The sequence below is a fragment of the Pteropus alecto genome, unplaced genomic scaffold (genome assembly GCF_000325575.1).
Source record: "Pteropus alecto unplaced genomic scaffold, ASM32557v1 scaffold10, whole genome shotgun sequence".
Classification (NCBI taxonomy): domain Eukaryota; kingdom Metazoa; phylum Chordata; class Mammalia; order Chiroptera; family Pteropodidae; genus Pteropus; species Pteropus alecto.
In genome coordinates, this window is record NW_006431210.1 from 8893839 (window position 1) to 8919688 (window position 25850).

At 34.5% G+C, this 25850-nt stretch overlaps 1 protein-coding gene across 5 annotated transcripts in view; it reads left to right on the forward strand.

The window, feature by feature from the left end:
• Positions 1–25850, forward strand: part of ARPP21 (cAMP regulated phosphoprotein 21) — a 111880-nt gene that overhangs the window by 320 nt on the left and 85710 nt on the right. For 2 of the 5 annotated variants that reach the window (XM_015597072.1, XM_025039276.1), the window contains exons 1-7: positions 1939–2101; positions 3080–3121; positions 3902–3988; positions 7891–8035; positions 9591–9669; positions 10338–10397; positions 11116–11256. In XM_015597072.1, coding sequence (XP_015452558.1) covers positions 1973–2101; positions 3080–3121; positions 3902–3988; positions 7891–8035; positions 9591–9669; positions 10338–10397; positions 11116–11256 — 683 coding nt within the window. In that variant the 5' untranslated portion in view covers positions 1939–1972. Of the gene's footprint in view, positions 19–1934; positions 2102–3079; positions 3122–3901; positions 3989–4193; positions 6031–7890; positions 8042–9590; positions 9670–10337; positions 10398–11115; positions 11257–25850 lie in introns of those variants that run through there. The other 3 variants (XM_006905754.1, XM_015597137.1, XM_015597069.1) reach the window with 2 other exon arrangements.

Sequence of the window (25850 nt, forward strand, 5' to 3'; positions counted from 1 at the left end):
GCAGGAATTCCGCCAAAGGTAAAAGTCTTGTTGTCTGGCTGTCATCTCATCTATATTTTTTATTATTATATAAATGTGCCTGCTTGCATAGGACAGTTCATTAAGCGTAACCTCAACAGACAGGGTCTGTGTCAGGGACTCCACTGGCTTATGGTTTGTAATTTGTTCATTCTATTTTAAATCTGTTTTTGTTTTGTTTTGTTTTTTATTGGAATGCTCTGAAAAAAAAGTTAAGGCAACAGAAGTTCCGTCTCCTCCCCCTACCCAGGACGTTGAGAAACAAGCTGTTTGCCATTGGGAAACAGAACTTTTTATTTTGTTAACTATACCCATACCCAGTGTCACTGAAAGAAGTCTGTCAGAATGTACACTGGATGGGATAGCCTAAAACCTCCCCAGATTTAAAAGCCTTGCTTAGTAGTCACTCACACACTCAAAGCATCATTCTTTAAGAAGACTTTTCCTTTACATTCTCACAATCCTTTGCCGAATAAGCTTGCCTTTTTTTAAAGATATCATTAGATACCATCTGTTCTGTCATGGTACATATTAGCAAATTTGCAACAGAAATTGTAGCATTTTAGATTTTTCTCATACTTCCTATACCTAGTTGGAAATAAAGTTACTGAATTATTAAATGGTAATTAAACACTCTCAAAGAAACATATCAAAATACTCATTTGACCAATAATAATTGCCATTGTAATGACTAGGATCAGAACCGTATTGCTTGGGAATTTTTGTGAAAAAACTGACTTTCTAGACAACAATGTCTTTCTCTCTTTTTCCTTCTTCTCTTCTTTCTTTTTCTCTTCCCCTTCCTTTCTTCCTTCCTTCCTTCCTTCCTGGTAATTCCTTAATGTCATCAAACATCTAGTGAAATTTCCATGATCGAGTCCTCCTTTTCTTTCCTTCCTTCCTTCCATCCTTCCTTCCTTCCTTCCTTCCTTCCTTCCTTCCTTCCTTCCTTCCTTCCTTTGTTTTTCTTTCCTCTTTATTTCTTTTTTTCTCACATCCTAAAAAAAAAAAAAAACTGAGGACAAAGTAACTGCTAAATTATTCATGAGCCTCATTTGACAGCACATCAGAAGGAGAAGTGTCAGGGATTTTTATGGAGGTAGGGGGAAATATAAATAAATAACAGGCTCTGACTTTGAAAAGCCATTTCTAGTGTCTGAGTAGTAGTCTGTTGTGAGCCCTGAGGAGCGGACTTCAGTTGCGGCAATAGCTTCATTAGCGCCGCCTGCCAGAGACTCCCCAGGATCTGTGCCGCACCAGCAACTGACAGGCGCTTGGAAGAGGGCTTATGCTTTTAATAAAGTAGCTGTCAGTTTGCAGCCTGAAAACGTGGGCCCTGAAAGGTGGATTGCTAAATTTAGATCCTGTATTCATAACCGAATTAGTACCTCTTAAACTGATTTTTGCCCCTTGTAGAGTGTACTGCGTTCCTGACACCTAGAAAAGTTTGTCTATGATTAAGATGCGCAGGTAATTTTGGAGTCGCCTTAGAGGGGCTGCGGCCCGCCAAGGCCACCTCTGGACTCACAAGTGGAGGGTCATCTGTTCAAGGGGTTGGAGAAATACTCTTTTTTTTTTTTTTCTTACTTAGTAGTCGGGCACAGGGCCTGTTAGATGTGTGGGAGTTATGTGCCTCCGTTTAAGCTTTGTTGACCCATTTTGATGGCAAGATAGATTCACAAGTGTCTGTGTAAGTGTGTGGAGCGACTGTGGATAGGGCAACTGAATCTGCCTCATGTGTTTGCCTTGGGTACTTGATGTGATCTCGTTTTATTCTCCTTTTTGTGTAAAACTGGCAGGAGTGCCTGAGCTGCTCATTTGAAGTTGACTGTAAAGGGAGAAATGAAATATTTCAAGAACAATAGTAAATACTTCACTCGGCGCTGACTTTATTTTCTGACCTCTTAACCTTGTAGGGCATCAAACCTTGCTATTTTAATTTGCATCTGAGAGAATGTCTGAGCAAGGGGACCTGAATCAGACAATAGTGGAGGAAGGCGGGACAGAGCAGGAAAGGGCCACTCCAGAGAATGGCATTGTTAAATCGGAAAGTCTGGATGAAGAGGAGAAGCTGGAATTGCAGGTGAGCCTGGACAAAAAAAATGTTTCTCGTACCATCGTGTCTATTTCCTTCCTTTTATTTTTAGACAACTTTGAAGGTTTGTTTTTTATTTTTTTTAAAGAGTTTGATTAGTAAAATGAATAGAAAATCCATGAAGCTAATCCTCTCCTTTCCCAATTATTAGTTGCTTTTTTCCCCACTGATCAAACCATGCTCAAAAATGCCTTTTGAAATGAAAAATATACAAAGAATGTATTTAATGACTGAATTTGCATACAGCATCTCCATACTAATTTCCAGACCACCTCAAGGACATTGTGGAGGGCTTCTCCGGAGGCAGCGTTAGGCTAGGCTGGGTTTTAAAAATGATTTGCTATTCCATGGAAAGATAAAGACCCAGATCATGATAGACTAAGAAAAATCAACAACATGAACTTTGTTTACCTTCATGCTCTGGCTAAGGTTCAATTCTTATTAGCAAACAAGCCTAAGCCGTGGAATTCGCAGAGAGAGGGAGAGGGAGAGGGAGAGAGAGAACTACAAAGGAGGGAGGGGAGGCATTGGAAGTGACTGACAATGCTGAAAAAGTGGCATGATTAAATTCGCCCTGAGTCATGAAAGAAAGACATTTAGTAGAGGGAAAACAAACTGTGCTTGCAAATAGCTCGTATAGATTTTCTTTGAACGAAACTACAAAAGTATTAACTCTTTTCATATGCCAGTGAGTAAAGGCAGCTAAGCACATGGTGGCCCAAAGCCTTCAAGGTCAGCTTTTCCCCTCTCCAATAGCTGCTGAAGGAGAGAGAGCTAAAAGTTAAACAATCAAAACTTTAGTGGGGTGAGGGAAGCAGGAACCCTCCCCAGTGCTTACAATGCCTTGTTCCTGTTACACTGTTAATTTTTTGACTGTAGTGACACATTTTACACACTCTCTCTGCTTGTTCATTTATTGCTTGTTTGTTTGTTTTTATTTTGCTTTATTTTATTTCTAACATATAGAGGCGGCTGGCGGCTCAGAACCAAGAGAGAAGAAAGTCAAAGGTAAGATTCTAGAGCATCTACATAGACTTGATATCATGGATATCAATCGCACATATCCCATCTGAGTTCAAGGACTTGCCAACAGTTCAGATGGTTGTATGTAGATGTTGTGGTGTATTTGGGCCGTACTGGCGCTGTCTGCTTTTAATGGGGTTGTGTTTACATCTATCTTCCTTTCTCAATCTATGTGCTTTTTCATTAGAGCATTTAGGGTCCACATATCTGCAAGTCTATATATTTGATCTCATTTTCAGAGGTGCAGATTTGACAGTGCTTTACAAAACAAATAGCTGCTTGTTTTGTTTTCATTTTATATAAAATGTGGAGTGAATGTTTAAGCCTTCCCAATTGATGTCTGCCTTAAAGTAAACAGGTGCTGGTGTTAGGACATATTCTGCATTTTTTGAAGCATCTTCTCAGTCAAATCCCTTCCAAACTTGGTTTTTGTAGAAATTATTTTTTGTCATAGTCTTCTTCTGATATTTTCACGAAATGGCAGCAATTCATTCTTTGTGAGTTTCTAATGCGACGGGCACAGTTTGCTGAAAGTGTTTCTTAAATTCATTCATTCACATTTCCCCTCAATTTAGTCCCCATCAACACAGGAATCTGGTGCTTTGAGCCAAAGTAGAAAGACAACATTGGGCGGCCGACTTGAAGCTCAGTTTTTAAATCTGATTCGGGGTTGTCGTGTGAAGTGGAGACGATTCTACCCCCTGAGAATGTTTTCTGTTTGTTTTCTTTATTTTCTCTTCCTTCCATCTTCTTCCCCCTTCCCAGTCAGGAGCAGGAAAAGGTAAACTGACTCGCAGTCTCGCTGTCTGTGAAGAATCCTCCAGACCCGGAGGCGAAAATCTTCAGGATCAGGTACAACCCCCTGTTACTATAGTTACTTGCATGAATGGGATCCACCTTTACGTGCATGGCTATCAATTTGGCATTAGACAGTGTTTTGGGGAGAAAAAATAATAATTGAAGAAAGAAATGGGTTTCTGGCTTCATCCCCTGTTTATAAGACATTCTAAACTAGTGTAACAGTTTGTCACAGAGTATTACGTTTGTTTTTTTCCAGACCCTCTGAAAACTGCAAATGGAAAGGATTTCAAAAGAATTTAGATTAAAACTTAAAAAAGTAAGCCCGGTAGCGCTGAATTTCCTCAAAGGCTCTCTCTTGCTAAGACTGAACCAAATATAGTCCTAAGTGTCCCATCTCCTTCCTTACGGAAGATTCTTACCTCTTACCCCTCCCCTCCCCCAGATGCATTTGCCTATAAGAAACACAACCTTTGGCTCTTATGAAACTTTAGTAATAGTGAAAAAGGTGCACTGAGCATTGGAGAAATACTTTTATGGCCTTTGGTGGAGATTTCTCAATACTGGAAGAATTGTTCAGAAATGAATCTGAACTGATGGTGAATTTAAGTTAATATTGTTAATATATTGCTGCATATCCTTACACTTATTTTTGTTCCTTACAGCAAGACTATTAGACTTTAAAAATTCAAATTCCAGCCAAACCCCTTCGTGACAAAATGGGAAACTTCACATCATATTTATTATTGTTTGCCTTTTAGGCATCACATTAGCTTTTATTAAAATAGTCTTGCTGATATTTCCCTTATTTTATCAGAGGCTGAGAGCAGTCATGACAAAAGTAAAATGATTTATCTGAGCCCAGGGGAGGGAAAATTGATTAAGATATCATTATTTTTGTTTGGTCTTGTTTTGCTTTTCTCTTTGTACTTTAATTGAAATACTCTAAATTCTCCTCATGGATACAGAGAGCATTGAGAGCACTTTCTTTAAAAGGACCAAAAATAAATTCCTTATAGGTTTTGTCCTAAGAGTAATTTTTTTCCTAGCCTCATTTTCTTAACATGCCACTCATGTCGTAAGGCATGACTATATTTCATACACAAGCTTTATTTTACTTGGGTTCTGAGAAATGTGTGGCTTTTCTTCAGCATTTTATTTGTGCTTCTATTTTTAATGGAGATTGAAAAGGGGGAATCATGTGAATATCACGGCTTGTATTATTAAACGTTGATTGATGGCTTGTAATGTACTGCACACGATATGTGTTAACCCTGCAGAACGTCAGACTCTGGGAGAAAGAATGCCCCAGTTGTTCCCCTACTCCTAATGCCAGGCAGAGGACAGCCTTTATGGACTTAATCTGCTTTTTATCCCATTTGACAAGGTACCAGGAGGACATTTTTTAAGAGATCATCTGTATCATAGTGCTCGTCCTGGACCTAAGTCTAGTTTCTCCATACAATTGGTGCAGAGAAATAAGATGCAAACGGTGCTTTGTTGCTGCTGGTTCCGAGCTCAATAACCAAGACTAGCTTTGTAGGAGAGAATTAGAGCTTGCAAGCTTCTCTTTGGACTGGCTGAGGGGTGGTGGGAGCAGAGGGCAGCTAGAAAATACCCAGACACACGTATAAGCAAGTGGCCATGCTACTTTTTTAGAGGATACAGAAGCAGACCTTTGAGCTTATATGTACTGCCTTCATTAGGTACCACCAGTACTTACAAAGTGTGGGATCTGAATCCCAGAGAACACTGGCAGAAGTATACAGTGTATGGATTGTATTGCTTCCCCAATGTTTGTATATTCACAGTATTTGGAAAACTGCCTTCATTTTCCTGTGTGGGAAAAACTCTTGCTACCTGTATTACTTGATCTCAGACCCATAGCTGATGGTTGAGTCTGTCCTTAAGTCAAAGGAGTTTTGCTTTTCTAATGTTATACTCTTTACCTATCAGTGTATTACTGCAACTTGAATCATTCTTTTACTGTTCTTGGATATAAACTTATCCTGTACCAATGTATTTATTAACACTTGTATTTTATTATTGAGCATATCAATAAAAATATTAAAAAATAACAGATTGTTTTTTACCAACACAACAGCACTTTTGTGTGTTCTTTCAACACCATAATGTATATTTATGTATAGAACAGATAGGCATTTTTCTGAGTATAGTATTTGTCAACACATGGCACGAGTTTGTCCATTTTTTTGGTAGATGATGTCCCTTAGCCTCTGCTCTTGCTTTTATATTTCCAAGCTTCTTTGATTTTAGATTCAAACTTGCAGAGGCTGGATGGTTCAATTGGTTTTGAAGAAGCAATGAGACCACTGCCATGGCCTGGTACCCTCAGTTTTCCCTCCTAATGAACCGTTGAATTGATTCTTCCCTACCCCTTGCCCTGTCTACTGAGCAAGAAATGTTCCAGCTGTTTCCTTAGCAAGTAGAAACAAATCATAACCCTAAAATCTGCCTAAACATTTGTGGACTAAGACACTTCTGTCCCACATCAGGTGATAAAAGACCCTATAATCAAATCACACTCAGTTTTACATAATTTGTATATGTTCATCTCCAGGATAAACATGTGGATGTCAAAGAATCCGCTAAGATAAATATTTATCAGGAGGACGTTTTATTTCATCCTCTAAATCATGTATACCATGGTGACTTTTTATTTCAACAGGGAACTCACAATGTAGCCCCTCTTCAAAAAGAAACTTGGCTTTGGAGTACTTTTATTTTATGCTTGTTAGATTAGCCAGGTTTATCAAGAACCATTAAGAATCCCAGATTAGCCATAATTTGAGGATGCACAGGGATGAGTTTAGTCACATGTAGATGAGCACTAGATTAGTTTTCAGTGAGAAACACTATTAGTCATTGGGAATATGTTTTTTTCCCTTACATCATAAATTTTAATGTCACCAGTGAAAGAAAGCTTTCCCATCAAATGATCTCTTACATAAGAACAAGTGGGCTTAATGTTGGCTAATTTGTCATAGTTTTAATCATAGCATAGGTTTTTCATAAAACTAAAAAAACATAATTTGGCTCATTCTTCTTCAAAACAATGAACATACGATCAACCAAATGGCTGATATACAAGTTAATACAAAATGATTCGTTTTCAGTACAGAATAAATATAAAAGTGGATTTAGACCCAATACTATAAATGATCAATCTTACACCAAGCATCAGTTTAAAAGAATCTTACATATTGGAAAGGATTAACTGATACCAAAATCAAAATAATATTAAATATTTTTATATAATTGATGGAAAATGTAATTCTACAATAATGCTTATTATAGCTATATATTGTGATGGTTTGTTAATGGCATTTGTAAACAATGTATGAAAATAATTTATGCCTAAGGTTCCTGTAATTATATACCATGGTTTTTTAATAGTAAAAGTATTGTTGATACAATTCTAAAATAGACTTTTTATTGTAAATGGGCTCTTAAGGCCTTTATTTATGTCTGTTCTATCTGTAATTATGATTTGTAATATCTGTCTGTTTGTGTTTGTGCCAATCTTCTTAAAAAGAATTATAGAAAAGAGCTGTAGAAGCTTCTCTTTTTTTAAGACGTGACAGTGGCTATGATACAAGCTTAGTGATAAAGAATTTTTTCCTAGGTATTTAAAAATAAACCTGTAGAGAAAATAAAGAGTTGTGATCTACAGGAAAGTAACTTGCTTAAGGTGAATATTCATGAGGCAAAGTTTTAGTGCTAGATGTTTCTCATGACCTCCCATTGACTTATGAAGTTTAATTTACCTTAAAGGGCAATTATTTTTCTGACAGGTTTAATTTTTTACCATTTATGAAAAAAAAAAATCTGCACCTGGCTTTCATTTTCCTGTACTTAATAACCTCTATGCAAAATGGAAACCAGACAAAGATTATTAAATCTGGCCCTAAATTATTATATTTTTTCCCCAACAGGAATCAATTCATTTACAGCTTTCCAGTTTTCCCAGCCTGCAAGAGGATGATAAATCTAGGAAAGATGACTCTGAAAGAGAAAAAGAAAAGGATAAAAACAAAGATAAATCCTCTGAAAAACCCAAGATCAGAATGTTATCAAAAGGTGAAGGTGAAAATGTTTCCTTAACTTACTCAATTTAGATACATAGAGTCACGGAATACATTCTAGGTGCATATTCACCTCCCACCAAACTGTATATAGTTGTGTGTGTGTGTGTGTGTGTGTGTGTGTGTGTGTGTGTGTGTGTGTGTGTTTAATCCATAAACCCCTACATACAGAAAATCCGAGTGGATCTGCCCAGAGCAGTGGGATGTCTTGGTTTATATTAGGCTGAAGTACAGAATCAGGAAAATAAAAAATTAGGGTTTTATCTTTAAACCTGAAATCAAATCTTTTCCATTCATGGTGTCATTATTTGTGTAGCCAGAAAAATTATTTTTAGGACCCAGTGTTTTTTTCGATTTTCATTTGGATCTCCTATTTTCAAAGATAAGTTTGTACAAAGCAGTGAATATAAATCCACTCTCGATTCAGGTTTTTTAGTCCTATTAACTTGGATGGATGAACAGCAATAATACCTTAACTTTCCTGTTTGTGGATTAGCAATTCTCAGTCCGTAAGTGACGTCGTCTCCAAAGCACATACGTATGTGTCAATGTCAATGAAATACACACTTAACGTTTTACCTGGCACAGATGAATTTGGTCTCTGCCACTCATACACTGCCACCTAATATCTCACCTAAAATATACAGACTTCTACTTCAATAAAAAGTTTTCCAAAAAACGTCATTCCTTTTAAAACTGCAAACCTACAATCCAGACTTTTCAAATTATTGCCATCCATGTAATTGTACAAAACTTAAAGAAAAAAAGAAAGAAAACAGAAGTAAAAACAAAACTAAGTTGAAATGAAGAATGGCATGAATAAATAGCTTTGCAGTAGACTCTTTTTTTTTAATAACTGAGAAAGAACAGGGCATCTGATCAGCTGAGGAATGACAACTACATCGAATATTATGCTCTATAACCACATATCTGCTAATAACAATTGTCTTCAACTACTGAATATCTAAAACCCAAGATGTATATCAGAGTAAGGAAGTATAGGTTCCTAAAATGGTTTTAGAAATTAAGATTTCACCAGCATCAGAAGATTTGAAAGACTTGGAAATATTTAGTGTCCTCTTGTGTTGTGTTTTGTACTGATTAATATTTAGATAATCTTATAACAGAACTTTCATTTTTTTCCCCTCTCGGTTTTGAGAGTTTCCATGGGATCTCAAACTCTTGAGAGCTCTCTCTGTGGGTTGAGAGTACCTGACAGGTGGAGGTCGTGCCCTTGCTGATTTAAAGCGCAGGATGAACACGTGGTACTTTACTCCACCCACCACCCACCTAGACTGTGCCTACTTCCCCTCTTATGACAGTTGGGTCTTTCCACACTCAGGATCTATTGAGTGTTCTCAATCCCCGAATCTAATTTTCATTCTGATGTTATACTGCCAGATTGCTAGTTTTGAAATGTGTATCTTTCATACCAATAGCTTCACCTAAAATTTACCTGAGCAGGAGGGAAATGGGAAAGACTGGGGAAATCTTTTCTACCCTACCCCTCACCATCATTCCTGATGACTCCATCCTGCTATTTGTTTCAGATTGCAGCCAAGAATACACGGATTCTACAGGCATAGACTTACATGAGTTTCTGATTAACACATTAAAGAATAATTCCAGGTAAATTATTAAATACACCTCTTAATTCTAGAAGAGTCACGTGCAATATTACAATCACAGTCATTAATCCAAACACTTCTAAGAAGGGAATTGTAAAGTGCGAACCCCTTCTCTGATGTCTTAAACTATCTCTTGTATTTTCTCTTTTCTGTTAATAGTTTGTGTGTTTACTGTTTATAGATAGTCTTAATTCCTGGGTAGTTACCCAGTGAATAAATTATAGTTTACAAATTCTGCTTTCCTGGTCACAAAGAGATACTGGTTAAGAGGAAAAAAATAGAGAAAAAATCAATATCAAATAAACCATTTATGCTTTAATGCAGTTATATAACCATCTAGTAGGACTTTGCTTTGTTCTTATTTCAAATTAATTTAAAATATACAATTTATTTGATGTGTTTTGTGGGCCTAATGCCTTGAATATGCTAATTAATATTAAAACTACAAAAGTTTCAATATTATAAAATACTTAACAAACAAGATGAGAAATAATCTTAAGTAGAATGAAATCATATGTATTGGACAGCGACATATCCCAGACAAGAGTTAGATACAGGTTTGTAGCCATATACATTAAAACAATCTTTCCCATACATCAAAATGAACTTTTTAGGTCTTTAGGAAGGAGAAATACATAAAACCTTTTCATTCTAACATTTATTTTGCAGGGACAGGATGATACTCTTGAAAATGGAGCAGGAAATTATTGATTTCATTGGTGACAACAAGTATGTTAAATTTCAATGCTGGTTAATGTATGGAATGTGTCTTAGTTTGGTATTCGAGTTTAATTATTCATTCTGGAACGATTGAGGTGTAGATAAAACATTGTTTCATATGTTTGCTGATTTGTTAAATGGAAATTCTATTGGAGTTAGGAGCTATATACTAATGAGAATTGTGGCTTGGACCATGTGTGCTCCTGCTTGTTAAATTCCTGACAAAATGGCTGTAAACAGGGGCCCACTGATTAGCATAGAGTAGCTATAACAAGAAGCGACCCTTTTCATTTTTATTATAGTTTTTTAATGGGCTCCAGCTGGCTGCAGTCAGTTATGCTGGGAAATAATCGTGCTGCTTTCGGTGTAAACTGTGTAATGACACATCTCCAGATAGACATCTGCAGTCACATGTTATATCATTTATCCTATGCCTTGCTCCATTGATAAGATATCATGGCCTAAAATAGAAGACTTTCCAACAGATATTAAGTTCTCTTTGGCGAGATAGATGTGCAACTATGAAACAAAAGTATTTATTATAACTTAATGGATAAATCTATAATAAGCGAAAATTTTTTTCTGGAAATGAGAACGTGATGCCAGAGACAAAATGGGCTCAGTGGTTTGGATGAAAGAGAAATGGTTTTGTGTGTGTACCTGTAAAATGTCCTTTAGGCCAGAAGCGAAAGTGCTGATTCCACTTTTTTTGGGTCCTTTCTTTCAGTAATCATTATAAAAAGTTCCCTCAGATGTCATCCTATCAGAGGATGCTTGTCCATCGGGTGGCAGCTTACTTCGGGTTGGATCACAATGTGGATCAAACAGGGAAATCTGTTATCATCAACAAGACCAGCAGCACAAGAATGTAAGCCTCATCACTATATTCATTTAGCATTTTCTTTTTCGCTTATGGATTCATTTATAAGAGCACAGTATAAAATTCAAAGTACGTGACATTTAAAATGTGCAGTGTTATTTATCTATTGCTCTTATCAGCAGTGGAGTGGCATTTATCTGTAGAAGATTATCTTAGGACCAGGAAAGTTTATAAAATTCAGGCAATAAAATGGATTTATCCACTGATCTTTAGCATAGCTCCTGAAAATATTTTTTTTTCTTCTATTGGTACTCCATGTAATTATAAACAAAACCATGAAAAACTGTATGTCAAAATATAACTCAAATTAAAAATAACAAACATTTTAAAACAATGATGACATATGCAGGATAATGGTCCTTTTCTTTCTTTTTCTGGTTTGTAGGCATCTATCTTTTGTGGTTTATAGAATAACAAAAAGCACCAGACGTAGAGACAGAAATCCTGCCTCTAAGACCCAGTTCTTTTATTTACTAGCTGTGTGACCTGAAACAAGTCATTTAAAATCTACCATATCAGTTTATTCTTTTTTCCACTTGAAAAATGAGAGTTTCGAGCTAGATGATATCTAAGTTTTAGCTCCAAAAGGAGGATGTTTGTTTTTGGTCCTTAAAATAATTGTTTGCTTCTACCTTAATGTCTTTTCATGGTCCCATTAAGTCACCAAAGGCATTGGATGAATAGTCATTTGCTTTGGAAATTTGGAGCTGTCTTTCTTGTACTCATGTATCTTTTGAAGGCACAATGAGCCACTTTTATAGCAAAATACACATCAAATGGAAAAACTGTCTCTATGTAAAGCATCCTCTTAAAAACATTTGTGTATTATAATTTCTTTTTATCACAATATGCTTGGTAAATTGTGTAAATTGCATCGTTTTTAGGAATTCTGCTTTAATGCAGGGAACTTTTGTGCTAAGCAAAGCAGCCTGGTTAAGACACTATTTATTTTCTGTTCACCAGAGGTTAAAACAAGTAGAGATGGAGATGAGACTCTTTCTATATTCAGGGCCCAGTTTGTGCTTAGCAGAACCAGAGTGAAGGTCATAGTGGAGAGAATACAAACTGGGAGATGTGGGACTGAGCTTGGCTATTATCTCAGGGACAATGAACACCTCACTTCTCTGGGCATCGAATTACTTATTTATCCACAGGAGAGTTTGAAGTGGAAAATGTTTAAGAGCCCTTGAAGCTTCGGAATTATTGGGTCTTGTGGTTGCATTCTACTGTGCTGGCAAAATACATTTGAAAATTTATCAGCTGTCCACTTATCTGATTGTTGGCATATGTTTCCTCCTGTTTTGAACAGGAGTAGAAATGAAAGGTCACTGTTCTTTAATCTTTTACATCTTCCCTTTCCATCAAATACTCCTAGTTATTGCTAATGTTGTTTTTAATTCTCCATTCCACAATTCAGGGGCACACTAATTGCAAAATAGGCAAGCAATTGATTATTTTCTTTTAATTTGTTTTTCTCCTCTTTCTCTATAAGGCCATAAGAGAAAAGCCCATACATCAAGTAGATTGTTTGACACAGTTTCAATTAGTAGAGATAGTGAATTTATTTTTATGTATACCGATTTTGCAATCACATAGTCATGAATATTAGTAACCATGTTAGAGACTTATTTTCTTGTAGAATAATTCTTGAGAAAATTAAGTAGTGTATAAAGACTTAGTGAATATTGAGTGTTGGCTGCAAATTTGCTTTTTTCAAAATGGTAGCCACTAGCTGCATATGGTTATTTACATTTAAATTAAATTAAATTAAATTAAATTAAATTAATTAAGTTGAGATAAAATTTAAACTTTAGTTCTCAGTCAGGCTAAGTACATTTCAATTGCTCATATTATACTGATCATATACAGAATATTCCTATTATTTCAGAAAGTTCTGTTGGCCAGCTCTTCTCTGAATCCTTGTGATTCTTGCAAGTTTCCAAATACCACTATAGCAGCAGTCCCCAACCTTTTTGGCACCAGTGACTGGTGCTCCTAAGAGAATCTAATGCCTGATGATCTGAAGTGGAGCTGAGGCGATGATGCTACTGCTGGGGAGTGGCTGCAAATTCAAATGAAGCCTTGCTCAGTGGCCCACCACTCACCTCCTGCTATGCGGCCCAGTTCCTAACAGGCCACAGACCAATGCTGGTCCATAGTCTAGGGGTTTGGGACTCCTGCACTAGAGGATACAATTTGTCCCTTAAAACTTTTAATTCTTTTGATTTATGGGACTAAGCTTGGCTATTTCAGGCATCAGGTTATCATATTATTAGACTTCTTCATTTCCAGGAGAGCACCAACTGTTTTAAAATTTTCATGGCCAATTTCAAGTGTATGCCTTCAGGAAGAGGAAAGAGAGAGCTGTGCAAAGAACACCTTCAGGAGAGGTTGCCACAGTGGAATGCCTGGGCTGGCTTAGTCTCTGCTTAGTTCCTGCTCTTGCACAGAACCCTTTAGCCCCTACTCTGTGAGTCAAATCATCCTTAAATTTAAAAAAATAAATAAATGGTTGCATTCCTTGGACTTACAAGGTATTTTCTGAAGAACCGAGTTTAATAATGTTCAAAGCATAGCTGTCAAGTCCTACTGTTCCTTTCAGCCACCTTTCTAACCATCCTCTATGAGTGGCTTCTATAAGGTTGCTGTGTAGGGGCTGATATCTTTTAGAAAAGGATGAATTAAATATCCTTTTTCAAATAATAACAAGTCACGTTTTCAGGACCTGAATCACTGTTGGTGGTCTTAGAAAAGAAGAAATGTTGTTCTGTGGAAAGTTATAGGTTTACTATTAAAGATCTGTTGCCATGTTCTATAGGAGTTGAAGCTCAAAATGGAATATTATATTCAGAACAGTCTATTTAAAGTCCTAGGTATCTTCGTTTCCTTTGGTTCCCTAAAAATTTCAGAAGTTGTGCTGTTGGGGCAATTGTCATGTGATGGTTGTTGGGACCATATTAATTTATATATATTATTGAATGGAAATGTTTCCATTTATATAAAGGAGAGAGGCTGAGCTGGGAAATCCTCAGATGCCTCCTTGTGGTCTTGTTTTTTGGGAATAAAGTTTTATGCTACTCCAATGACAATACACAAAAATGCATATTTTTAAATGACATTGTAGCCTGAGAGAAAAGCAGAAAAATATGGATGGGGAATGCAGAAAAATGTGGATGGAAGTTACAAAAGTGAAGGGCTGAGAAAGAGAAAGCATTTTTTAATAAAATTTTTAATTTTTCTTTTCCAATGACCCTGCATTGACACGTAAAGTGGTCCTCTGACATGGATGCATATCAGCTATGTATTGGTGGGATTTATTTCCCACGATCCCTGTTTTTCTAGATTGTAGGCAGTTCAAGTAATTATAAAAGGTGACTTGAGAATATTAAGTTTTGTATGAAGAGGAAATAGTTTCACATGAAGTTCGAAATATTTAAGTCATGAGAACACGCTGTGAGGATTACATATATTTGTGTGTATACTGCACTCACCTCCAGTATTTTCTATAATATCCTCATTTATGATATTTTTGTATGTTTGTGATGGAAAAATTTTGTCTGAGGACAGATTTTTACTCAGCATGGAGTACATTACTTCTTATTTTATGTATATTTTTTCATTTAATCTTAAAAACATAGTTCAAACCTAAGTAATTAGAGTTTCATTTTACAGAATGAGAAAATGACGCACAAACTCAGGTTCAATTTTGGACTTACAGAGAAGCAATGATTAGTATGGCTGAGATCTAAACCAGTGTGTCAAATGCCAGGCGTGATTTTCTTAAATAATCTAACTCTCTTTAAAGCAAAAACATCCAGAACATCTTGAGCAAAAGCATCAAGAAGTTTCCCTAGATTGTTTGGGAATTCCAACTTGCTTAAGTCTTTTGTTGTCTGATAACATACAATAATAATTGAGAGAGATATTTTTGAAGATTAACTCAGTGGTATCAGTAAATAACAGATATTTTCTACAATTTGATTGTTCTTGCTTGATTTTCTGTGGTTATCACTGTTACAAAATGTGATATTTGGAAACGAGCGACATCCATTTAATTTAAACCTTGCTTTATTCCATTTAAATCTTTTCTTTTAAACTACCTTTATCGATAATGTCAGTGTAGAAGATAAACTTATTCATTGCTATTACAAAATTATTGCCATGAGCAACCCAATTATCCATATTCCATGGTTTTCTGCCATAGCCATAAGAGCATGGCATGGAGTTAAGGATATAATAGTCCAGAGAGAGTAGGAAATAATAGTCATGTTCATGTGGGAGGCATTCCAAGAAGGTGCCTTCATTCAAGCAAACTGATGAGCTTTAGAGAATTAGCACAGGCAAGTCACCTTACCCTTGCAGCACTACAAGCTTGTTGGTTCTCAGAGTTTTTGAGTTGACATTCTCCATATTGTGTTTTTCAACCTTTAGTTCTAGCTCTCTTTCCCGAGTATATTGCCAGAAATGTGTCTTACTCTCTAGAATTTTTAAAAGTTTTCTGATTATTATCATTTGTTAACTGTCAGATTAGGTGGTGACCACTTGGGAATTTGGGGCAAAGGTATTAATGTATTTACTCTCTGTAATGTTACTTTTGATATTTTGATATTTACTTTTTTGATATCTAAGATTGAAGCTAAAAGTATAAACAGTGATTTTATAAAAAATATTTACATGCTACAAATACGAGAGCCTGTTTTTATATGAGAAGTTTTGCCCTTCTCTTTATCTCTCTTTCTGATCTACACTTTCTCTTTGCTTATTTTCTATGCATTTAGCCCATAGCAGCTCATTGTTCTTTTATTAGATAGTTTTTTTTTAAAACTTTCTTTCCTTTTCTTCATTCTAGAAGAAGGGTATATTCGTAGAATATATTATTTGGAGACTAGAAACCATCTGCTTGCACTAGTGTTTTCCAAAGGGCCTAGATCAGTCACAGTGAAAGCCCCCTGTGCACGTGAATATCTTTGCATATGTCAGAGTAACTGTATAACTAGTCCCAGGTAATTTTCATGTTAAAAGGTTGTCATCTCTTGAATATTTTTCTTTTGTCTTTCATATCCACCCACTGTCATTGCCTCGAATCCCCTACTCTAAAAGTACAGAGCAAAGAAAGGATATAGCAAATCCACTGAAGGAGAATAGTTACAGGCCCCAAACTGCAATAGTGGCCCAAAGGTGGAGGTTTGGGGCGACACCTTATAAGCCCGGGACTCCAAAACACAATGCCCTGATTCCTGAGAAGCATGGACCTGAGTGTTTGCCTGGAGTGATGAGTGGTATTAGTGACTATAGTACTTTGCTTGTTTGTTTGTTCCAGAAAGAATGATTAACTGAGCTGGCTATTTGATGAATTATAAGAAATCACGAAAACTGTTCTAGTAATAAACAAGGCTTCTCTCTAGGTGAAGCAGTTGAGCCCAGTTGACTTTGTTAAGGATCCTTATTGCACTAAGAGGCAGGATTGTGGGACTTTCCACTTTCTCAGGGGGCAGACTCAGAGAGGAGCGGATAACAGTAATCTCAGGGTCAAAGGACATCTGTTCTGCTTAGTTTCCTGAAGAGGCTAAAGTTTAAAATGGAAATCATTGGTTTTTGACACTTGGGCATTTTACTTCCTGCAGGTAATTGATTACATTTATATCCAACAAAAGAAAACAAACAAAAAATGCCATGATTTTCTCCCGCATTTGTTATCTTTCTTTTTTGGTGGGGAGAGAGGGACTGGGAATGTTGAGTAGCACCATGAATAAACTGAGCAGGATCTCAATAAGGATGTTTGCTTAATAATCCTCTGAAGAAAACCAAAGGCTTTTTAGAAATCCACAAGTGGTTGGTTGGCATCCTGTCATTTCTAAAAATGGCAAATTTATGCTTTCCATAGGAATAGCCTTGAAAACCATCTGACTTGAAGTCAAAGATCAGAAACCTAATTAAGAATTTCATTGCTCTCAGGAAAACCAACAGTTTTGTTTACTGAACAGGAAACTTAGTCCTTTAGTCAATACTCAGGCTCAAAGTAAGACTTATTTGTTAACTTTGGTCAAACTCCACATCATTTCTCTCAGTAATTACATTTTCTCATATTATTATTCACAAATACCTACAGAACATAAGGTTCTATAGCTGAGATAGGTAAATCATAGAAATACATTGTGAATAGAGAAAATAAATTTGCTGTATTCCTTTCCCCACTTGAAATTATGTATGAGTCTTTGAGAGTCGAATGTGTAATTTACCACTTAATTTTAGAAATGAAATGTGCATGTAACCTTCTATATATAACATTAGTCTCATAATACAACTTTTTCTTTTAAAAAGCTTTTCCACAGAGTAATGATACTTTAAAAATATTTATTTACTTACTTATTTAGCTCACAACATTCTTGATACATAAAGCTAATCTATTTTATAGGAATGAAAACTGAAATTCAAGTCATAATCTTACCTATTCAATTCACAGAGGACAAAGACTGAAATCCACTGCTCCTCCCACTCAGCCATTGCTCTTCTCATTAAGTTAGAGAAACAAGAACTAATGTTAATAGAATCAATACTCTGAAATGATGATAAAAGCAAGAAGAAACCCAAACACTGTTTTTTCACCAGCACCTATTGGTTTCCTTATAACATCTCAATTTGCATTTAATTATTTTTAAAATTGAACAGAGAACCCAATTCAACAATGTTGATACTAAGATGGATGTTAAAACTATGTACCATCAAAACCTCAGAAACACAGAACACACTGGATTAAAAATTCTGGCATATGTGGAAATGAGACAAAACCCCATGTTCTTAAACTATGTCAGGTGTTCAGTACCATGCTTTCAACAAAAGAAGTGTAGACTACAGAAAGTGTACACCTACTGTTCATAGTTTATTTAAAGAGCCAAGATAATTTTGGTCACGACTGTGTGTGTGTGTATGTGTGTGTGTGTGTGTTTGTGTAAGTAAATAGTATATAAGTACAGACTGTGTGTAAGTGTGTAAATACACTAGCTACGTTATACAGTTTGAGACAATTTACAGAAAGGTTCGCTATACATATACATACTATGTATAGTATTGCCCCAAACGTACAGTAGTTGTGGAGGGAGCAAGATTACTGTGTCTTGCTTCCCTCCATCTGCAGCTAGGTTTGCTGTAGGCAGCAGACTTAGGCTCAGATCCTGAAGGCCACCCTTGGAGTTGGCAATCATTTTAGCACTTGTACCTTGAGAAAAGTTTTCGGGCACCTTGAAGGTGAGAGCCTGGGTATATATAATAAATAGCTGTTCTTCTTGTGTCTCGATATTTTTAAGATTTCCGATAGTGAAAAGGCATATTACCATGGCTTTAGGAAAGAGATAATTGTGGCATAGAGTAAAAAATAAGTTGTAGTTTATTGGTTGAAGGTGTTTGGTTTCCACTGAATTGTATACTTAAATGCTAGACCATAATTATTGATACAAATCTTCAAACAATAAATTGGAATCTACCAAGAGAAGCGGATGCCTACCTAATAATATTTTATCCCACAACCAGACTCCTTCCAACCTCTCAGTCTTTCTACATTTCTCAGCATTTCCAGGGGAGCATAGCCCTCAACTTCCTAATCTACCCACCTTTTTGGACTTCAAACCAGGAATATGAAAAATAGCATTTCTTTACATATACAAAATTATCAGATAATTTTATATTATCTAAAGTGCACTGATCACTCTGGACTTTCTTAGCAAGTAAAATACTATATTTTTGTATAAGCTTGGTAGAATACTTTATACACACCATTATAATATGTAAGCAAAAGCCTTCAATGCCAAGAAACAATAATCATATTCAGCAGTTTCCAAAGAAAATGTTACTTTAAGAAAAGTGTTATTTGCTTATTTGGAACCGATGAATCAAACCATTGTTTGAATGTTATAGTATAGATCAAATCTATTATAATTAAGGTTAACACTAAAGTAAATGTTGATTCAATATTCATTGGTGTACTTTTAGATTTGGGCTACTCAGAAAAATGTGAAAAGTGGCAATAATAGCTTCTAACATTTACTGAGCGCTTTATTAGTGCCTGACATTGAGCTTGGCACTTTATTTGTATTATGTGTATCTCATTCAATCTTCCCAAGCACTTTAAGGTAAGTATTATTACTTTCCATTTTTACAACAAAACAAACAACACTTCTCTCATAGGGATGTTAAGTAACTTGTAAGAAGTCACACCACTGGTAAGCTGCAGAGCTGAAAAGATACAATAATGCATGTCTTGAAAAGACAAACTTTTGTTAGGCTTGCACATCAAACTTTACATGTGAATTGTTTAAATTTAGTATGCTAGTTCACATCCATTTTATGTAAAGTTATCGGATTATATGCTAAAATGCATCGTGCTTTTTGGGGAGCAGAGCTTCTAGTCATTGGATATTTTAATGCTACTGCCTTTTAATTGTTCAAGTGATATTAAAATAAAAGAATGGAGAACTTACACAATAAAAAATATCAGTACTACGTCTCTTTTTTTATTTTTCATTTGTGGAGATTCTCAATTTATAGGCAAACTTGCAGAAATATGCCTGTTTTGTTACGCTAAGTAGGTCCATCTGGTGTGTAGGTCTCTTTGGTATTGTTGCCAATACTGGGCTCAATACAGCTCAGAAATACCTAACTTACAAACAAAGAATATAATACTCCAGGTCTTAACTGCATGTGATTTCTTTCTCTTTTTTAAATTACATAATTTCTCTTTTTTTCCTAATCCCTCTTATCTTTTCCTAGATCATTATAATTTGGATTTTCCTGTTAGAGAGGAAACAAAAAGGTTGAGATTGAACACTTTTACTTATTATTATCATTATATTATCATTAGTAAACGCATGTTTCTATGCCTATAGATCAAGAAGGAGATAGCAATAAAGAGGGTGATTTTTGTTTGATTGGTCGTTTGTTTACCTATATTGGAAGTCTTAATATGATAAACCAAGACCAGAAGCAGGAAGCACAATTAATCCTGGTATTTTTTTAAAGTAGCAGTGTAGCAGAAAGATTAAGAATTGGTTGACAAAATAAAATGGTTAAATGTCCATTTTAGCTGATTATAAAATAATATAGAACATGAAAGAAAATTAAGAAAATATTCAGAATAAAATAATGTAATTGCCCATAATCCAATGATTAGATGCAAACCACTTTTAAGTTGTTGAATTTGTTTTCTGTCTTTATAAATTAATAGCTTTTATTATTTTGTTGTTATAAAATATACATTTATTATAATAATCACAAGTATGTGAAAGGTTAGCAGTAAAAGTTGCCTGTTATCTAACTGTTCAAACAACTACTGCTATCAAATTTCTTATTATTATGTATTATAGTTGCAACATAAATATGACTATGGTTGAAACTATAAATTGCTTTTCTATGTATTGGCTATTATTTTATAAAGCTGCATATTACATATGGAGATATTTTAAGTTACTCAACCGGTCCACCATGGATTTCCACTGTTTTGCTGTCTTCATCAATGGAATTGTGTATTAATTTATTACTCTTTTCTCTGGTTTCATTCTTAGAAATGGAATCAACTTGTCGTAGTGGATTGACACTTTTAAGGCTCTTAATGCCCATAGTTAGCTTGCCAGAACAGGGGTACCAATTTAAGAGAAAATGTCTTACAGATTCTGTTGTCTTTGAGTATTCTGAATTTATATAACAGGAGAATCAAGATTTGTCCTATGTTAGTTTGCATGTATCTGTTTATATATATAGTACACAATCAAAATAGAGAAGAATAAAATGAATATTTCAAAGGTGTAGAGAATTGATAACATTGGCTTGAAGATGCTAATGAAGGAAACTTGATAGCACTGCCTATATTGGATTTCTACCATTTTAGTCTCTTAATAGTATAAAATGACAAAATGATAGTGGAAATTGTGAAATGCTTCAAGAAGAAAAATGTTCGGACTTTCTTTTTGTTTTTATAGAAAAAAACATTAGCTATAAACATTGTAATTGAAAATTTTAAAGTATTAAGGGAACGATGTCACTTAGACTCCTCTAATATGTCTGAGTATTAAATTATTTTTGATAGATGTCTTACACCACCAAAATATTTCATCCTTTTGTGCACTGTGGACTTTTTGTTAGATATTTATGCATATTGATGACCATCTTTCAATTATTCAGTATAAAATTCAAAGACTTTGAACACCTCCATATTTAATAGAATTGAATTCTTAAATTGTATGTACATAGCGGGAGGGGACAAGGAGGGATTAAGCTTAACTATTTGGAAGAAAAGTCTCGAGAAACTGGAAGTAAGAATAAATCACTGAAAATGCTTCCAGGTCAAAAGATTTAAAAAATAATTCTAAGGAGTGCTCATCTATTTTAAGCTTCGAGAGAAAAAAATCTAACTAAAATTGGAATCACTTTGATTAGAAGAGTTTGATTGTTTTACACGTATTTTATTCAGCCACACTGCCTCTCAATTCATGAGCTTTGTCTAATAAGGAATAATGAGGAGTAATTCTCATTTTTGAAAGGTTCAATTGGGGATGCCAGTGCTGTTCACCATACACGAATAATGAGTTTCACAGTAGTTACCTGCTGTGAATTGTGGGAAAACTTTTTTTTTTTTTTGGTTTAGAAGAAGAAACTCTTTCTTCAAGAAGTATTAAATTCATTTTCTCTGCTTTTTGATGATGATATAGAGAAACTTAAGGACTGAAATCTACTAGAAAAAAAGATATTTAGACATATGTGATGCATGGCCATGAGCTATGTAGTAAACTCTAGTTATCATTAATTTAATAAATATCGTGATATTTTGCAGCTTCGGGGCAGTTTTTCTTAGAGTTACATCCATATGTTGATACATTAAAAGTAATTCATTCTCATTTTTTTTTTAAAGTCATTTTAAAGTCATAATATATTACTTTAGTTCTATTCATTTTATGGCTAAAAGATAATATTTCTATGATGTAAAATTTGTGATAAAAAGGATTTTTAAAGCTGTAATATAATGGTGCATTGCTGGTAGTTTTTAGTTTAATCGCATGTTATACTTCAGCTATATTCTTTAGTTTTCATGAGTTTTAATTGCAAATTGCTCTTCAGCTCTAAAGTATTAACTAATTCTCTATAAAATCAACCTAGAAAAATCTTATTAGGTTTATTTTATTCCTTTTACAAAAATTTAAACTGTTATTTTATAATCGCTCAAAATATTTTTGGAAAATCATGAAGGTATTAATAATTTCAACCATTAGTTTCTAATGTTTGAAAAAAATTAAATGAGATATTTGAAAAGCAGTTATGGAGATTGCACTTTGCATAATTTATATTAGAGTAAGAAATATTCTTACTCTGAATAATATTGACATTATTGATTAGAACAAGCTCTTTGACTACTCTTTGCTTATGAGATGTATGTATTTTTCCTAAATATGTCCTGCTATGAACAGCAAATAAACCAGCACTATGAAGAAATGCAAACGAAATTTCAAAAATATTTGAATAGCTCTCTTGTAGCTATAATAACACTATAAACTGAGAAATTCCCAAACTAGAAAAACTAAGACTCTCATGTCCACTTTCTTCCCAAGATACTCTCAAATTTTAAAAACTTTTCTTTATTAACATGAGTATTTGGGGTCAACTTGAAGCAAAACATAAATTTGAATTTTAAAGATCTGCCTAATATTCTAAATTTAAATTTATATTCCCACTAAACAAACTCTTGTTCTGTTTTGTAACTTAAAAATTTATGACTACATATCTTATTCAGTGACCTTTTGATCTGTCCCTGAATTACAGTGATTTATATACAGTTGTAGTAAGTTTTTATTCATTCAAAATTGATGCATTTGACCAAAGGGCTCCTGTATGCCAGGTATGGTTCTGGGCACCAAGGAGTAAGTGTTTAAAAAACAAAGTCCCACCCAACACAGAACTTACATTCCAGCTGTGGTTAGTATGCTGAAATCTCACCATAAATGGTTTCCTTTTTAAAGAATAATTTAATCTAAAGCAAATTCACCTTATGCTCACAAATCAAAAAGTTCACATTCTCGGACCACTTTATTTCTAAAAGAACATTTACAAACTATTAACACAAGAAACATATCTGTAAATTTAGCAGCGAGCAAATAATTTTGTTTACTAGTGTTCATCAGAGCTCGGTGATAATTGGGAGGGACTTAATTAGCGTCGATAGAATCAGCATTTGTATTTAAGTTAATATCGTAATTTCACTCACTACATGAAAAGCAATATAACATCTAAGTATTGGTCAAAAATATTGAGATGCTTAAAATATTCCAGGAGAATTGTTATCTTTTACAGTGAGCTAAAACTATTTCGTGCTAATATTATAAGAGCTTACACTATAATAAGTAATCTAAGTGACTATGCCACACCAAAATGTTTAATTTCTCTACTGTACATGGCCTCTTTGCTGTAAAATACAAGTTTACTTGGCTCCCTTAGTGTTCTGATTTTAAAATGTCATTTTTGCACTTCCAGATTGTTGTCACATTTTATTAAATTTTAATTTTGATGGAAAACGTTTACATTGATTTTTAAGATGACGTAATGCGGGGTTTTTGTTCTTTATTGTGAAATTTGAGGGCCTCTGGCCCACTGTCTGCTATATAAAAGCCAAGAGAAACTGAATCATATCTCTATAAGGACATGAATAGACTGATGCCTGTGACTTAGTGGGCAAATCTATTAAGTTGGAAACAAAATGATCATTGAGGGATGGTTTCTTTATCTGTAAAAGAGGCAAAAAATATTTGCTCCTCTTACATAAAAGTGTTATTGTAAGGATTGAATAAGATAGTGATATCACTTTGCAAATATATGGAGTTCTAGGAGCTATACCTGGTATTGTTCCAGTTTTCTGTTAGTGCCTGTTCACCAATATTATTATAATTTATGTACATGTATTTAAGGAAAGGACGTCTCATTAATCCTTTGTTTTCAAAGTGCTATTTGCTTATTTTGGATCTATAAGAAAATGATGAGATTCCCTTAATTACTGGTCACCCATATTAAACAACAGACACTGTGAAGTGTCTTCTCAATGTCTGAATGCATAATGAACCCAACAGGGACAGAAAACCCACTGGGCTTCGGAAGTAATACATCAGATATGACAGAGACACTTAAATGAGAGTCATAAATTACAACTGCTTCTCAACCCAGGGCAAATATTTTAGTACCTCTTCTGGGGATGAACCCAAACCCAAGTCATTCATTGAGTTCTGTGGAGTGCTGTGACGATTATGGGAAGTTAACAAGGAAGTGAAACCCTTTCCTGTAATACTACAAAATGATTAAGAGGACCTAACAAAATCAATTGAGTGATCGATAGTGTGTAACCGCCTGGAGCATTTTCCCCATGCTAATCAGTCATTAAGTTGTTTAAGCTAAATATTTCCAGTTTCTATGAGCTATGTGTAAACTCTAGTTATCATTAATTTAATAAATATCGTGATATTTTGCAGCTTCGGGGCAGTTTTTCTTAGAGTTACATCCATATGTTGATACATTAAAAGTAATTCATTCTCATTTTTTTTTAAAGTCATTTTAAAGTCATAATATATTACTTTAGTTCTATTCATTTTATGGCTAAAAGATAATATTTCTATGATGTAAAATTTGTGATAAAAAGGATTTTTAAAGCTGTAATATAATGGTGCATTGCTGGTAGTTTTTAGTTTAATCGCATGTTATACTTCAGCTATATTCTTTAGTTTTCATGAGTTTTAATTGCAAATTGCTCTTCAGCTCTAAAGTATTAACTAATTCTCTATAAAATCAACCTAGAAAAATCTTATTAGGTTTATTTTATTCCTTTTACAAAAATTTAAACTGTTATTTTATAATCGCTCAAAATATTTTTGGAAAATCATGAAGGTATTAATAATTTCAACCATTAGTTTCTAATGTTTGAAAAAAATTAAATGAGATATTTGAAAAGCAGTTATGGAGATTGCACTTTGCATAATTTATATTAGAGTAAGAAATATTCTTACTCTGAATAATATTGACATTATTGATTAGAACAAGCTCTTTGACTACTCTTTGCTTATGAGATGTATGTATTTTTCCTAAATATGTCCTGCTATGAACAGCAAATAAACCAGCACTATGAAGAAATGCAAACGAAATTTCAAAAATATTTGAATAGCTCTCTTGTAGCTATAATAACACTATAAACTGAGAAATTCCCAAACTAGAAAAACTAAGACTCTCATGTCCACTTTCTTCCCAAGATACTCTCAAATTTTAAAAACTTTTCTTTATTAACATGAGTATTTGGGGTCAACTTGAAGCAAAACATAAATTTGAATTTTAAAGATCTGCCTAATATTCTAAATTTAAATTTATATTCCCACTAAACAAACTCTTGTTCTGTTTTGTAACTTAAAAATTTATGACTACATATCTTATTCAGTGACCTTTTGATCTGTCCCTGAATTACAGTGATTTATATACAGTTGTAGTAAGTTTTTATTCATTCAAAATTGATGCATTTGACCAAAGGGCTCCTGTATGCCAGGTATGGTTCTGGGCACCAAGGAGTAAGT